We start from the raw sequence: 16,012 nt of genomic DNA, 5'->3' as shown, positions 1-16,012 counted from the left end.
TGATAAACGTCCATTTATTTGTTAATGTTAATAATTACATTAAGCAAGAAACATTAAATGTTTAACTACAATCCCTGGCTTACTGCACCTAATACATCTATCCAGCATATACTGTGCTCTCAGTTATAAACTAAAGGTGTATCAATACCAATATTGCCAAGCTACAAGCTTCATTCAATTGTTTGACAGATTTCTCTTCCTTACAAAGATCATCAGAAAGCCATTAAACTCAAACTAGAAGTAAGCATAAGGCGCAAGATGGGAACTACACTTTTTATGGGACACTCTGCTGCAGATCCATTGCAGGAAACACAGACAACCACATTTTTGAGACATCAATTAGCCTAACCAGTGTGTCTTTAGAAGGTGGGACAATACTAGAGCACCAAAAGAATTCCCATGTGCACAAGAGGAGAACTTCACACAGAAGGCTCCCCAGGCAGAGTCAAACTCAAGACCCCCAACTGTTACGCAGCAACATTAATTGCCACATTGCATGTCAAAACATCTCTTTCAATAAAGTTTTAGATATTCCTTGTGAAAGCCCTTTGTGACCTATAAAGCCTCTTTGGCATACAGAATATGGCTCTTAGACACAGATGTAGATGCAGACATGATGTTCTTACAAATAAGTCATTTATGTAAAGGAGTTAACATTCAGTGCATCACCAATCTCTCAACAATGTTCTCCATCTTTTTTTTAGTAAATACAACAAGGCTTAGTTTAATGTTTTCATTTTAACCTTTGCTTTGTTCCTGTTACTATTGTGAGGTGTGTAAAAGCACACAATTAGGTTCCAATCACAGTTGTTTAAATGCATTACAGTTCCGCTGGAAGTATAGGAATATGCCATTCATTTTGAATATTTTACTATTCTCTGCTTCATTTCACTGGGAATCTGTCTTCAGTCTCTTCAAGTTTGCAAAAATGAACATGACAATCTCTTTAATAAACCTTTACTTTAAATACAGTATATCTGACATATTAGTAATTTCTGAGTTTCTGTTTTTCTGTAATACTATCTGCATTAAGAAAGCAGGTTAATGAAGGAGTCACCAGCATCTTAAAACACAAACATTAGACATCTGACATTGCAGAAGCTAAATAATCTTTTCACATAAAGTTACTGTAGTGGTTGTGCAGCTTACTGTATATGTTGAAAAAAAGAAGAAAAATGATACCACACTCCAAACAACCTTTTTTAATTCAGGAGATTACTCACAAAATAAACTTTTTAATTAACTGTAGTTTTAAAAACATTTTAGTTTGATAACTTCTAAAACATTTGAGGCCTTGCATGCACTTTGTTGGTATTTGGCATTTTTCAATTTGGTGAAGACTTATTGAAAGACATTGTATTACAGTTTGTTAGTACGATAGATTTGGGAACTAGTTTGTAAAAGTATTGAATATTCAACAACAGAAAAAAATAAGAATACAGTAGTATAATACAACTCTGCTGCATCTCCCCGATAGCAGTTTTATCCCCCTCCAAGTTTACAACCAAAGGACAATAACCAGAAATCAGACAGTGTTGATGCCCCCAGTACACACACATCCTCCAACACCATGGATCTGAGTTGTAGGAAGGCCCATATAAATGATAAAGTGGTCCTATAAACTTGACACACCATGTCTGTTTCTCAGGAGGTCTGAGATAAAACATGGATCAGATGACAAAAGGAAAAGGGCAGATGTTGTCGCACCAGGCCTCAGAAGGCAATTCTCATGTTGGCATACAAACTCACTATAATTGGCAGGGCAAGAAGGCAAAACTAAGCTCTCATCCCATGAGACGCATTGTGGGACGTTGGTATGGGAAAACGGCAATTGCCAGCCCTTGGTTCATATGCTTTCTGGATCGTCAGTTTCTCAGCAGCCCATCTGGTAAATTTCAAATGGCAAGAAAATGAGCAAAGCATTTTTATGTGTTGAATATGCTCATGGAATCTGATGAGTTAAAGAATAATTTGGAATGGAAAATTAAAATTTAAAAAGGTAATAAAAGCATACATTCTCGAAAATGAAGATCTTATGATGCAAATTGTTCTTGTTTTTCTTTACTGAGCTTTCATCCGTTTAAGGTTTTCCATATGAAATTCAGGGGAGCTTTGCCCCAAGGCTTATAATTAATACAGATAAAATTACCATCTGGTATGGAATTTAGTAGGAATGGAAACATTTTTATTACATTTCATATAACTTATGTGCCACTTTTCTTATTGAGTTTCCTTACATTTAGGGGCAGAATTAACGTATCCCTTAATTTTGTTATGAGCACCATTTTATGTCTTTTAGCTTTGACATTAAATACATACTGTACCATAATTCTCTTGAATTAGAATCCAAGAGTAAGGAAAAGTTTAACGAGTACATAAATGTAAATTTGTGCAGAAACTGACACATCTCTTAATTAAAAAGTCATTCCTAAACAGGTCTGATCTGCTGTTTAAGCTTAGTAATGGCTGACCACATTCTGGTTCTGAAACAGTGGCTGTAGAAAAAGTCCCAGAGTCCCTACAACGCAAACAAAAACAAAAATCCACAGAAACATTCGGTCAACAACCATGGCCACGTACTTCCAGTCTTCAATGACCTGTAAAAAAAATAATAATAAAAATGCACAGCTCCTAAAATACACAAAGATAAGACAATAAAGTATACGCAGTGATCAACATCTTTGATGTTTCCTTTACACATAGCTTCCTTTAAAATGCAATTAGCGGTCATTGCATCTTCACTAGATCCCAGTTTAAGAAAAATGTCCTCTGGTTATAATATGTTAATAAAAAATATGTTTTTATTAGTAGTCCCTATAATTACTGTTTTTTTATCATTATTCGCCATAATTACTTCAACCGTGTAAACAGTACATATAGAGTATCAATTGATAAACTGATAAAAGTCTCAGAAGGATTCTTAGAATAGTAATATTTTATCCTACAAATTGGCCATTAAAATATGTATAACATTTGCATATATGAACTCTCTCAAGAGTCTACAATTAGGTTGACCAATCTATTCTTAAAAGTGGCTGTCACTCACACTTTGGTCATCGTCGTCGCCTCTCATGTGGTCAGCCACAAACCGCACCCCGTTGATAGCCTCCTGAACATCAGGCCTGAAGTAACCTGAGCTCTGTTGCCGGAAGTCCTGAGGTGCAGGGAAACTGCTGTGGACATCTGGTATCCGCAACTCACTCTTTCTGACCGAGTTGATGAAGGATGCAGCGTTTTTGTAGAAGTGTCGCGGGGAAGATGCGGAGGAGGAAGACAGAAAGGCAGAGGGTGGAGCACAGCCCAGTGCAGCCTTGCAAGCCCTCAGCTGCTGCTGCCGAAGCCTTTGCCTGGCAGAGTTGTTGTGGGGCCTCTTCATGAAGAGCAAGGCGGGGAGTTTGTCCAGGAACACCACCTTGACCCAGGGTGGCATGGTGTGGGTGCTGGGGGAGCGGTGGTGGATATTGAGCACGCAGACACTAGTGATGATCGAGAAAGTCACCAGTACCATGGTAAACATCAAATACTTCCCAATCAGAGGCACATCCAAGGATGTGGGTGGAACAATCTTTGAGATCAGAAGCAGAAAAACAGTGAGAGCCAGTAAGACCGAAATGCAGAGTGTCATCTTCTCACCACAGTCAGAGGGCAAGTAAAAAACAAGGATGGCCAGCGAAGTGATGAGAACACATGGGATAATGAGGTTAATGGTGTAGAACAGGGGCTTCCTCTTGATGATGAAGTCATAGGTAACATCTACGTATGTTGGGTCTAGGGGGTTGACAATTCTCCTTCCAGGCAGAGCCACTATGTCCCATTCACCGCTTGGGGTGAAGTCATCCATACTAGCCACATTATTCTTCAGCACCAGGTCAATTTCTGTGTAGTCGTATGTCCAGGACCGGAACTTTAGAGTGCAGTTCTGCTGGTCAAATGGGAAGTGCTTTACTTCGATTTTGCAGGCGCTCTTGTAGATGGCTGGTGGAAGCCAGAAGATGCTGCCATTAAACTGCACTATAGCATTAGTAAAGAGGGACACCTCGTATGTGCCATCAGCACTGATGTGGGAGAGAGATAAAGACAAACACTTTTGCAGTCACTGCATTTCATCAGTAAAGCTTCTTGTAATCCACTAATGATTCTGTGCATTACATCTGTTAGTCTGTAAAGGGTTTGGCTTTGGCATAGGGTTATCACCTGGTTAAATAATCCAGAGAGGCTTCAAGATTAATTGAAATTTGAAACTCACCTCTCAGCCACAAATTAATTGATTTTAATCAAAGTTGTGTAATAACTTCCCTCACCCAGACATAAATGAGCTGTTCAAAGATTCACTGAGCAAGACTAAATGGAAAAATAAGTACTGAAAAGGAAATGCATATACGTAACCTCAGCATAAATTTTACAATGTTGTCAATATAGGTTAGCAATACAGCTTAGCAATATAGCATTTCACTTGAATAATGCATAAGCCTGGAATGAATCATAAAATAAGTGTTTGAATTAAGATGAATTTTTCAGTTAATGTGAATCTGAAAAAATAAGATTATACTGTAAATACATGTTCACGGATTATTTTGCAGATTCATATTACTTATCGGGATTTGTAAAACTGAATCCAATGGATTCTTTAAGATTCCAATGTAAGTAATCACGCTGTGTCACCATGCCACCCACAACATTACTGGGTTTTCATACTATTTTTATATTTCCATTCTAAAAGTGTCTGCTTCTTTCTTCATTGAACTCTCCTCTTTTGCCACCAAAAACGAACAAAGTCTATCATGTACAGTTTGTAGTTCACAGTATGCAGTTTCATAAAACTCTCTTGGAATTAAGGAGCCAGGTGGCTGTACACTGTCAATTTACTATACAGTATATACTGTTAGTGCGACTAAATAAATTACCAATGTTATGAGCCAATTATAAAGATTTATACATTTAAAGATCTTCTAAAGATTTATATAAATGATATATAGTACTATAGTTTTAAATAATATTAGTTCCCTGTACATGTACAGAGTTTTCCAAACTAAAGATTCACAAAGCTCTACTTAGTAAAATGTGGGAGCCATTATGCATTACTAGCTCCAATGGACAGCTGAGCAGTGGAAGACATGAGGCATTTTTATTCCCCATTTCAATCAAAGGGAATCTTTAAGCAGGACAGATTATGCACGTTTAGTGTGGCACTTTCATACTTATAATTAATAGTGCCATGGGATCCTTAATGACAAAGTAGTTCTAATAAACCTCAGTTTAAAATCGGAAGGATGGTACTTCATACAGTACAGTGTCTCCTCTATATATTGTAATTGTGTCTTATCTTGTGTATTCTCCTTATTTATCGTTGTATTCTTCTTATTTATTGTTATTGTCATCCTGTAAAGCGCTTTGAGAAGCCACCTTTAAAGGCGCTATATAAAATAAAGTTTATTATTGTTATTGTTATTGTTATTATCATTTCATAGTTCCTGAGAACTGGTGAGTTTAGGCTAGAAGGTGACAATACTGTTGTCTTAGCAGATGAAAAAATTCACAAGTGAAGTTGTCTCATATCTTATGCAAATATTATACTGGGGCTGCATCAATGCTTTTAAAGTTGTACTCTTTCAATAGGTGAACCTCTCCTCACAATCAAAGCATTTAAAGCCTTCCCTCTTACATTCTCAAAGACGTTTACCCCAGCCAACAGTTGATCAGACTGAAGAAAATATTTATTTTCTGTTCTTTTGTTACTTGTCTTTTTGTTTGCTGTTAATCCCATACAAACCACATACAATATAACACAAGCGTAGCCTAATCTTTACCTACTTGTTGTACAACACAATATCAGGAAGCCATAGGTGCCGGGCAGGTATACGTAGTTTGTCTATCCCATCATATTCTGAAGGATCCCAAGAAAGTCTGTAATCAACCCATAGCTAAGGAAACAGAAAACATTTAAAGGTCAGACTTTCTTTCATTTGTTAGCAAAGTGCATGAACCCAGGCCACAAATTAATAACACCTTGCTCACTTTAAGTGTAGCTATGTTCACACCTTTTGTGTTGCTTAGTGTAAATTATGTAATGGCAATAACATTTTACATTTATAAAGTGGCAAAGAGTCACTTCTAGTCACCAAGTTAAGTGACCTCTTTGGGATTCAGGCAAATGATCACTTTACAAAACAGTTACTGTATCTGTTAAGTGCCATTTTGTATAGCTATGTTTGTTTCTTTTTCATCAAAATGATATTCAGATAAAAACCCCGAACTAAAATATGACACTGCATAATACAGAAAACAACATCTGTAACATCAAATATTACATAATTCATTTGATTAAAAATATATTTTTTCACAATATCTGTTAATGTGTGGTGATATGCCTCTGGATGATGAATGACAAGACACTAATTCAAAGGAATCATATTAAACCACATGTGAATTTAAGTTTAATAGACTGATCATTGAATCTTGCACTTTGATCTTCATACATACCTGGTTTAGCCAGACATTTGTGGTCATGATTTGTTCTCTCTCATTCTGAGGATGGAGAAGACAGCCACATTAATCAGATTTACAGACAAAAACCACTGGAAAAGTCTTTAATAACAATTACTTGATTACAAATTGAATAAAAAAGTACACATAATCTCCTGTTATAAATGCCCAGCCCACCTCCTTTTAGTCTCACCAGCAGAAAAGGAAAGAGCCTTACACACTTTCCTTTCCTTTTAGGAATGCCTGTCCAGAACGTTTTAAACCAGTGCCCACAATCACACCAGAAGGCGGCTGAGCACTTCCTGTACTGGCTGGGCTTTATTCATTCAGGGTTCTCTGTTTCCTCTGGATCCCTCATTTGCTGTCTGATACAACAGCAACTCTTGCTACCTGACAGGTGTCTTAAAATTAATAAGGTGAGTTTACAGTGATACATTTTCACTGCTCATCCAAATGGTTGCTCTCTCTCCTGTAAAAAACTGTATTTTATGACAGTATGTCAAAAGGATTAATGCTTAACAGTTAAGTATATAGGAGGAATGTGTCCATAGGTCCTCTAAAGCTGTATGTCTCCATCAGTGTTTGTTGTCATACAGTACATCTTATCTGATAAATAGTTGGAGATTATAAAAGGGATTGCTAAGAAACAGAGAATAACTGACAAATCCAATTTTGAAAAAAAATTCAGATGGGTGGCAAATAATCTGAACTGAAAAGAATGAAAAAAATTAATCATACGCAATATATTATTCAATAAAGTGAGAGGCGAGAGAAGAAATAAAAATCTATACTGACTGAAGCAGATCCTAATCAGCCTTATGTGGAGGTGCAGGACAAGAGCAAAGCTGGTACCCCGACGTACTGATTGATGTGACAGTTTTCAGTGAAAAACAAAAAGGTACTCATAAATATTGCACACGCACCAACCGCTGTGCTTCTAAAGCTTGTCAAGCAATCATAAACCAGGCGGAGAAGTCCTTCAGCTTGTTCATGTGTTTTCAAATGAAATCCTAAAGTTTCTATTTGCTTCCTTAAAAGCAGAAGGCCTGGCAGGGTGAGAAGTCCACCAACATAGAGTCTGCTGCTGGGCCTGCTTACCACGCTGATGAGCTGAGCCAAAGACACCTGCAAGGTGATGGTCACTCGCTCTGAGCTGTTTACGGCTGGGCGAATCAGCTTGTTGTAGCGATCCTTGCCAAGGAGGCAGTTCATAAGCCTTTCCTCTGCATCTGCCGAGCTGCACTCTGCAAAAAACAAATATTGTTATTATAAGATCAAGAACTGAAAGTTATCTTCTAATAATACCAACGAGATCATTTTAATATCTGCAAAACCACGACTGTGACATTGTTGCAGGGTCTTGTTTGTTGTTCGTTATATAATAATGATATGTGATTATACAGTACAACAAGAATATTATATAATGGCTTCTTCCAATATGCAGTAGATTTGTAGCTTCACAACATATATAAAACGTACTATACTGTACATACTCAGTCGACTTTGTTTTAAAATTAAAATGTTAGGAACAGTTTTGAGTTTCTAGACATGTTATATTTCAAGATTTAAAGTAATGAGCTAACCCTGTCACTTGAGCAATTATTATACATTACAAATTGATTCCAGTTTCTCTGAAAGTGTAAAAACCAACGATAATAAAGTCGTTTATTCTGGCATTTGGCATGCCTGTCAACTGCTTGTCAAGAATAATTGTATTGTTTTTTTCAATAATTACAGACTAATCACGTTATATTAGGGCTAGTTAATATTCTGTTAAAAAAGTATTGTATGAATTAGAACATGAACTTCACAAAAGGTCCTTTGAATTCTAATTCACAGAATTAACAGAAATGTTAGATCCAAAATGGAACTGTCCACCATCATGCAGAATTCATTTTGCATGGCGCGAGCAGAACTCACTGTATTCTGAGGAGCGGTGTCACAGATAGGGATGACCCCTCAAATAAGAATTATTCCTGCCTCACATACGACTATGCCACCCAGCAATTATAAAGGGTGCTAGGTCCCTTACTTCCTTGCTGCAGGTCCTATGCATCCTGCTAGAATCACCAGTGCATCCACAGACCACACTAGAGAGTTAAAATATCATATGTGCTATTTATTTACAGCAAAGAATCTTCCCTTCACATAAAACCCTTCCTATAACACAGGCTTCCTATGACCAATAGCTCAATACACAAATCACATGACACAGCATACCCATAGAGTTATCCAGCACCCCAGTTTCCAGAAAATGGCCCACATTATTCTCTGAGTTCAGAGGCCTGGTGTGTCTCATTATGCCACAGCAAAGGGACAGGGAAATTCCAGACTTCCTCCTCAGTCCTGACTGAGTCAATCACTAATCTGTTTGTCTCCGAGTCCGGTTTGGGGTAGAAGGGGGAGACATACAGTATGAAGCTGGGGTCTTGCTCTACTGCCCCTAGTCCCTGCCATCTGAGTGTTCTCCTGGGTCCAACTGCCACAATTTGTGCCACAAACTTTCCCTTTTCCAAAGGTGTCAATTTTCTGTCCCGACTGGGGCTTTTCTGCCTTCGAAACAAAAGGCTCTTAACCTGGGAGTAAGCTTTGAGTGCTTCTTCAGGAACTGGCTGCAGATACTGTATACTGATGCAGCATTCTGTCTCATCCCACTCTCGGGCCTACCTCCCAATCACAGGTCCACTCAAAACTGTACTCCCCATTGTACTGTATGTTACCTGCTGAAAGGTGTAGTAATTGTCCAGTGTCTGTGTTAAGAGGGCCTTTGATCAGGGCAGGAACTCAAAGAATAGGGCATGAAACTGAATCAACATCAAGATGTCACTGGTGGATCAATGCAGCCCACATCGGCACCAAACACCCATTCTTTCTAGTCTGTGACAGTAGCACTCTGTGTTTCTGAAGCTGGAAATGCAGGTGATGAGCAACACCGAGTGCAAAAGCAAATTAGAGTTTAAGAGCTTATCAATAAGCATGTATCAGTACATAAATTGAAATGTATTGTATATACTACTGTATATGTACTGTACTATAGGATATATCAAATGAAAATTCTACCTAGAATCACAGTCTCATAAAAGATAATATGAAATTAAGAAAAGTGAAAATATCCATTATAACAGTATGTGAAACACATTGTCTATCAAAATACGGACAGTAATTGATTCCATAAAACAAGCAAGTTACTTAGGTCTTTAACAAACATCTTGTATCTAGATTTGTATTGCTATAGTTGATCTAAATAGCAGCATATGGGAAATCCAGAGCTCAAATTAATCTTGTACTGACAGCAAATGTCAAGACAGGTTATTATAACCTTCTTTTGGGCTGACATGTCTTTATTTCACTTTTTAACTTTATAGCGTGTATTTTACTACCCTGTCTCATGACTTGTTGCTGACACAGCAGCCATGCCTGGTTCCTGAAATGAAGCACTGCATCAAAATGAGCAAACAGCAGCCTGCAGTACAATGTTTGAAACAGTTCTCTACCACACCAGTTTTTAACTATTACTGGATGATGACCACTTCTTTAACAGTAACACTTTGCAACTTCTGCAAATCAGACTTATTGTCAGATCACTTTTTTTTGTTCATCTTAACTATTGTGCCTCAATGTAACTGAATTGCTCACCTACAGTATAACATCTTCCCAATCCATTAGTTCTACAAAATAGACCATTTTGTCAGCTTTAAAAACTGTAGGACAGTTACATTTTTCTTGAATTACACATTTAAAATTAACACCAATCTCAATTTATGTCTTGCTATACTTACAGTACATTTAAATCGTTGGAACATGGAGAATACCTGTATTCTCTAAATATACAGGTAGGTACTGAAATTACTGTGCATATTTAAGCCGTAATTATATACTGCATTTGAAAATAAAAAAGATAAAAATGTCCTATTAATTACCCCTCTCTTTACCCTTTTGTACAATAGCTTGTAAAAGGTACAACATTGTGTTCTTGGCAGCAGGTTTGAATAATTAACATGCAAATACTTTACTCACAAGTATTACTATTAAGGAGTTTTTCTATTTAAGGGCAATGGTTGGATAATTTTGGGTCGCATCTGCTCAGGCTAGCAGAAAAGAGGAATACAGTAGGAGGTGGTTAGAAAGCCTGGTCTTGGAACAGATCTCTGTGAAAAGACAGAACGCCAGTTTAGTGAGAGAAGGGGGCAAGTAGCTCAGGGAGGAGGAGAAGGAATGATAAGAGATCTAGAAAAAAAGATTTAGCGGAAGGCATAGTAGGTCACAGCGGAAATGTTTACAACCTGAAGACGTGTAAGTCAAGTTTACATCTGAAGAATACTCCACAACTAAAAATATGTCTCTTTTACTTTCAGAATAGGATAAACCTTTACCTTTGACTTTTTTTTTAATTAGGCAACGTACTAAGCTAACAGACCTCTTTGGCCCTTACACTATCTTGGTCAAACTCTAATTTATGTGACATGATGGAGAAGTTTACAGGGATACGGCATTTAGAGTCGGTTTGGTGTAACCCGCCTGGCTGAGGAAGTGATGACCTCATCATGAGGTCAAGGCTGAAAGAAGCCCTCCTGCTTTGCGAGGTGTGAGCCAGGGAACCACTGAAAGGTGAACGTGGGGTGGGGGGAGGGGAGGGAGAGATGCACAAAAGGGTGCTCAACAGGCAGGATATTTATGCGTAAGACACAGTGAAATTAAAGCTGGACCTCCTTCTGAACCTCCATTTAAAACCACCATCGTGGCTTTAAAACCTTAGTATTACGTACACGCTATCTGAGGTGAAAGGAGCACATCACACTGACAACTGCATGACCCAACAGCACCAATGGAATGACAGATGTTCTGAATCATTGTGCACTGTAATCACAGACAACCCAACACTCACCTTAAATAAAATCTGGTAATTACTTCCTGTAGTTAATGGTCACCGTGGTGTTTCATTATTCCAAAAATCAATAGTGATTTACATAACCTCCAGTACTTTTGTATGTGCATTGTCCCTGTGGTCTTAAAATTTTAGTGCTAATTTTGAAAATGGTACTCGAAAGCTCACCTTGATTGATGGAAAGGAGTTACCCCTTGTCATTTTGAGGCTATTTTGACAGTATAATGATCTACAGCACCAGCTGCAAGCAGATGGCATATACTGCTGTGTAGATAAAGCCAAAGACAGTGTCTTCTTTGGAATTCTGTGTAAAGTATGTATTTTTTATTATTATGGGCTGATATTTTGATTTTTTTTGTAGTCGAGCCTAGTTTTAATATTTGATGTTGCTAACGATGTTTTTACTGAGTAGGTTTGTAGCTTTCAAAATGTATTTTTAAAAAGCAGATTGCTAGAGTTCATTGTATTATTGCTTTACAGCACATTGTTGGATAATTAAGGTTTTTTTTAAATCCGTCTCTCTGTATGTCTCCATCCTTCCACCTGTCCATCCACTGGTAACAGTGTTAACAGATTTCAATGAAATGTTATGGTATTTTAGTCAGTCCTCTCATTTTGTAAATGCACAAATTACAATTGCAATTAATTCTTAATTACTTACTGCTAGACCTTTTTTATTGTAATAAAGGAAAAAAATCCAACCCTCATGTAAAATATGAAACATTTAATCAAGTTACAAATTATATTTGCCCACTCTGTGGTGTACTGACTACTATACCATAGGTCTCTCCATTTAGCACTGCCCCTTTATACATTGTATGGTCTTCCTAGTGTTAGCATGTAAAGTTTAAAGAGCACATTTAATCTCTTTTTATAAAACTGTTAACCAGCTCACATATTCTGAGGGAGTTTCAATAGTTAGCTCACTTCACTGGTCATTTTTGAGTTAACAGAAGTTCCTGTGGAAGAAAATGTAACATTTAAAAATACAGCAGTTTCTGGTGTAGCCTGCATGTGACCTCTTTGCTTTCAGCAAAAAATAATTTTATTTAGATCTTAAAAAATCAGAGACTAACTAGTCAATATTATGAAGTTATTTCACTTTCAGCGTTGTATTTTATTGAACCTAGTGTACAAATGTATACATTGTACTGTTACTGTACTTACAGTAGGACATGCATATAATATGAAAATCAAAATCATAACATACAAATTCTATTTTCTTAAATGCTACTATGAACACATTTACAATGTGCTTTGATTTGAGTCAAACCTGTATTCCTTGTTCTCCAGAAGTTGATGTTAATGTCCAAGGAAGGAAAATGTGAAAACAGAATTAACTAGATTATATATCTTATTAACTAGACATTATTAGACATCTACTTTACTAAGGGGGTATTGGATACAACTGGAAAAAGAGGAACAACCGATACTGGAGTTTTTCTTTGCCTGTTATGTTGCATACATTGCTGAACTTATTATTGATAAGAGTTACATCAAACCAAGTTGTTGTATATTTATACACACCAATGCTTCACATAGAATAAAATATAGCCTCTAAAATGTTTTATTTTATTAGTATTATTGTGGGGTTGTGTATTGCTTATGTTTATAGTTTAAGAGGAATTTACAAAAAGGCCTGTTCGCGTAGCTACCTGTACTACTGTACATCACGGTACAAGTCCAACCTGACTTTATCTTTTGGATGTATAACAGCGTCTTTATACCAAAACTGACACATCTTTTTACAGAAAAGGCCTAGATTTCTCCACGTTATTGGGACATTTCTATAGAAAACTTTAGATAATTTCCATATACTATGGTTCCATATACTGTGAAACGGAACTCAAACAAGGTGTTAATCCCGTTTTGAAAACTGCTTCGCCAAATTATAAACTGCAAACGGTGAACTATACATCCCCACCACCTTTACATCTGTTCTTCCACAGCTACCCTGAATCTCCCCGAAGCAGCCAGAGAGCGCTATGAGCGCTATCTAGTTTTACGCCTTAGGGGACAGGTTCTGTAGTTTGGTTCACTAAGCTTTGTATTATTAGGAGATTGCGTTTTACAACGAAAGACTGTTACACAGTATTGTTTAATTTTAGGTGAAATGGCTGCAATAGCCTTTTCGTATCCTCGGGAAACTGCAATAGCCTAGGCGAGTGCACACTGGTGTGCCTTGACCCGAGCCATATGACATACTGTACATACTGTACTGTATTCAAGTGTAGAATCACCTACAGTACTCGTGTTTTCAAACTGTTCCCAAACAGTAAAAAATTAAAAACTTTCCGTGCAACGGCTATTTGCACATTCAAATCACTGTCTCAAAACTTTCCATTAAATACCAAGGCAATCACTAACAACGAAACATATACGGTACAGTACTGGTATATGTACAGTAATATCATTAGGGCATACAGTACCTGGGCTATTTTAGTTTGAGCATTTTACAAATGTTACATTTTAATACAAATAAAAATGCATTAATCGATGTAAAGAAGATAAGCATAAAATTGCATTGTACTCACTTTTAATCAAAGTTAAGAAGCAAACACAGAGTGCAAGAGTCCGTTTCATAGTTGGTGCCATGAAATCTATTCCTCTTAGACGCAGCCCCATTCGATTACCTTAAAAATAAGCATGCCGTGCATATTTAACTGATGGGTGCTAAGCACAAAAAGGGCGATCCATCCCACTCGGTACAAGCTAAAGCCAGAACTCTTTCTTCTTTTGAAGTTTGTTAGCGTTTCATGTCTGTTGGTAAATGAAAGCGCAGGGGGAAAAAGCAGTTGTCATGCGCGGGGAATCAGCTAGAGATCTCCATGGGGTTCCGCTCCAAGTCTCCGGTGCTCTGCAATGGCACCCCCTCTTACACATCTCCGGCTCTGTGACTGGTGACCGCCGTACACACCCTAGATACCCTGCGTTAAATTATTGTCTCCCGTTATTTTGTGTAATATCTCCCGCTAAACTTTCTGCTTTACCCGTAGTTCTGAAAATTAATACCAGCTTCGGCTGAAATAAATAAAGAGACCACCAGGCAACTCTAAATACTTAGAATAAGAATGCCACTATCTCGCCTATTATCGTAACTTTTCCTCTGATGCGTAATCAATGTTAGCATTTTTAACAGTTCATATGTGGTTATTTCAGAATGAACTGGTGCAGCTTCAATGCCATAATTTAACAAGGAAAGTAATTCTGTCTGTAAAGCAAGAGAAAGCGCCATTCCGTGAGCTACAGTAACTGAGCGATGTGAATCAATAGTGTTGGTAAGAATGATTATTTTATAGTATGCAAATCACAACCACACTTTGATCATTTTTACTTCAATAGAAATGTATACGAATTGATTTTCTGATGATACTAAATGCTGACTGAATATTAGCGTTATTTCCTAAATTTCATTTTTGTCTGCAAGATGCAAAGCATTACTCAACTATAGGACAAAGGAACACTGTCAAGATTTCATTCTTAAGGAATAAAAATCAAATACATAAAATTTGTTGGTTTAAAAAATCTTAACGGTTTTTTTTTCTTTTTATACTAACTTTAAACACATATAAGGCTGCATATTACACTTCATGGTCTATAGTTCAATTGTATTTCCCTCCTCATCTGATTTCAAAGATGTTGAGAAACCATCCAATTTTGTTTAACAATCAGGTCATATCCACTATTAGAAGTTTATTGAAATACTTCACTGGAAAAAAAACCCAGTTTTGATTAATTATGGGTCTTGGGGAGTCAGAATGTATGCTGATTCCCAGTGACATCAAGTACGGAAACCTACTGAAAATTTGAATATTTGTTTCTGTGAGATTTGCCAGTTTCATGTTTTGCAGGCTGATGCTGGTTTTCTGCTCTTTCTAGGCCAGTCTAAACTATACAGTACAGTATATGTTATTGGAAGGCAAATAAATTTAAAATTTGGGCATATAGCTGTCAAAGCTGGCAAGGTGAAGCTGGTAAAAAAACACAATGCAAAGCTTCAGTTTAAGAAGAAGGAAAGTCTAAAGTTTTCATTAAATTCTATTACATAATTTTATGGTGGCCCTGGATCTTTATCTCACATTGTTAGTTTCTGCACTATTTTCCTTCATACATTTTATGACAGAAACAATAAAAAATCAATTATGTCTATGTTTATTCATATTTTTTTATATTTTATATTACATCTTCTAATGTAATTTAATATTTATCATGTTTGTTTCACGTTTGGTGGATACGGCAGGTGGACCTAAAGTAAATACTCATATTGTGGGTAAAGTACTTGCATTTTGGTCCCAAATGATCTTTAAATTGGTTAAAATGAATAAATCACCTACTATGCTATTCACAATGTTCAATGTCTTTAGAAAATGATGATTTAATATTGACTTGTGCTGATGTACTTTGACTCTTCAGGACCATGGGTTTGTTAAGCAATGGGATTAAAATATTTATACCTGCTGGGTAAAACAATGAGATATGAAGGTACACTTGCAGAATCTCTTAAAAATACCTCATCATAAAACTATGTCCTCATTCTTGTTTCTCTCTAGAATATTCCGTAGTTTTAAAAAAAAATCAAGAACACCATCTAGTTGCTTTTATGTAGGATATCAGGTTTCCAAGACCAGAAGCTGTTTAAAGAGG

The 16,012-nt window shown here is 36.9% G+C and overlaps 1 protein-coding gene across 1 annotated transcript; it reads right to left on the bottom strand.

The window, feature by feature from the left end:
* Nucleotides 1–845: 845 nt before the first annotated feature.
* Nucleotides 846–14,202, bottom strand: chrnb4 (cholinergic receptor, nicotinic, beta 4 (neuronal)). Its single transcript, XM_015343422.2, has 6 exons — nucleotides 13,903–14,202; nucleotides 7,582–7,727; nucleotides 6,481–6,525; nucleotides 5,812–5,921; nucleotides 3,047–4,055; nucleotides 846–2,597 (listed from the first exon to the last, which is right to left on the bottom strand). The coding sequence occupies exons 1-6, from the start codon at nucleotides 13,991–13,993 to the stop codon at nucleotides 2,457–2,459; spliced, it is 1,542 nt and encodes a 513-aa protein (XP_015198908.2). The 5' UTR covers nucleotides 13,994–14,202; the 3' UTR covers nucleotides 846–2,456.
* Nucleotides 14,203–16,012: the final 1,810 nt, after the last annotated feature.

The sequence above is a fragment of the Lepisosteus oculatus genome, chromosome 5 (genome assembly GCF_040954835.1).
Source record: "Lepisosteus oculatus isolate fLepOcu1 chromosome 5, fLepOcu1.hap2, whole genome shotgun sequence".
In the NCBI taxonomy this organism is placed as follows: domain Eukaryota; kingdom Metazoa; phylum Chordata; class Actinopteri; order Semionotiformes; family Lepisosteidae; genus Lepisosteus; species Lepisosteus oculatus.
Note: the sequence above shows the minus strand (reverse complement) of the source record. Positions and strands in the feature narration are given on the sequence as shown.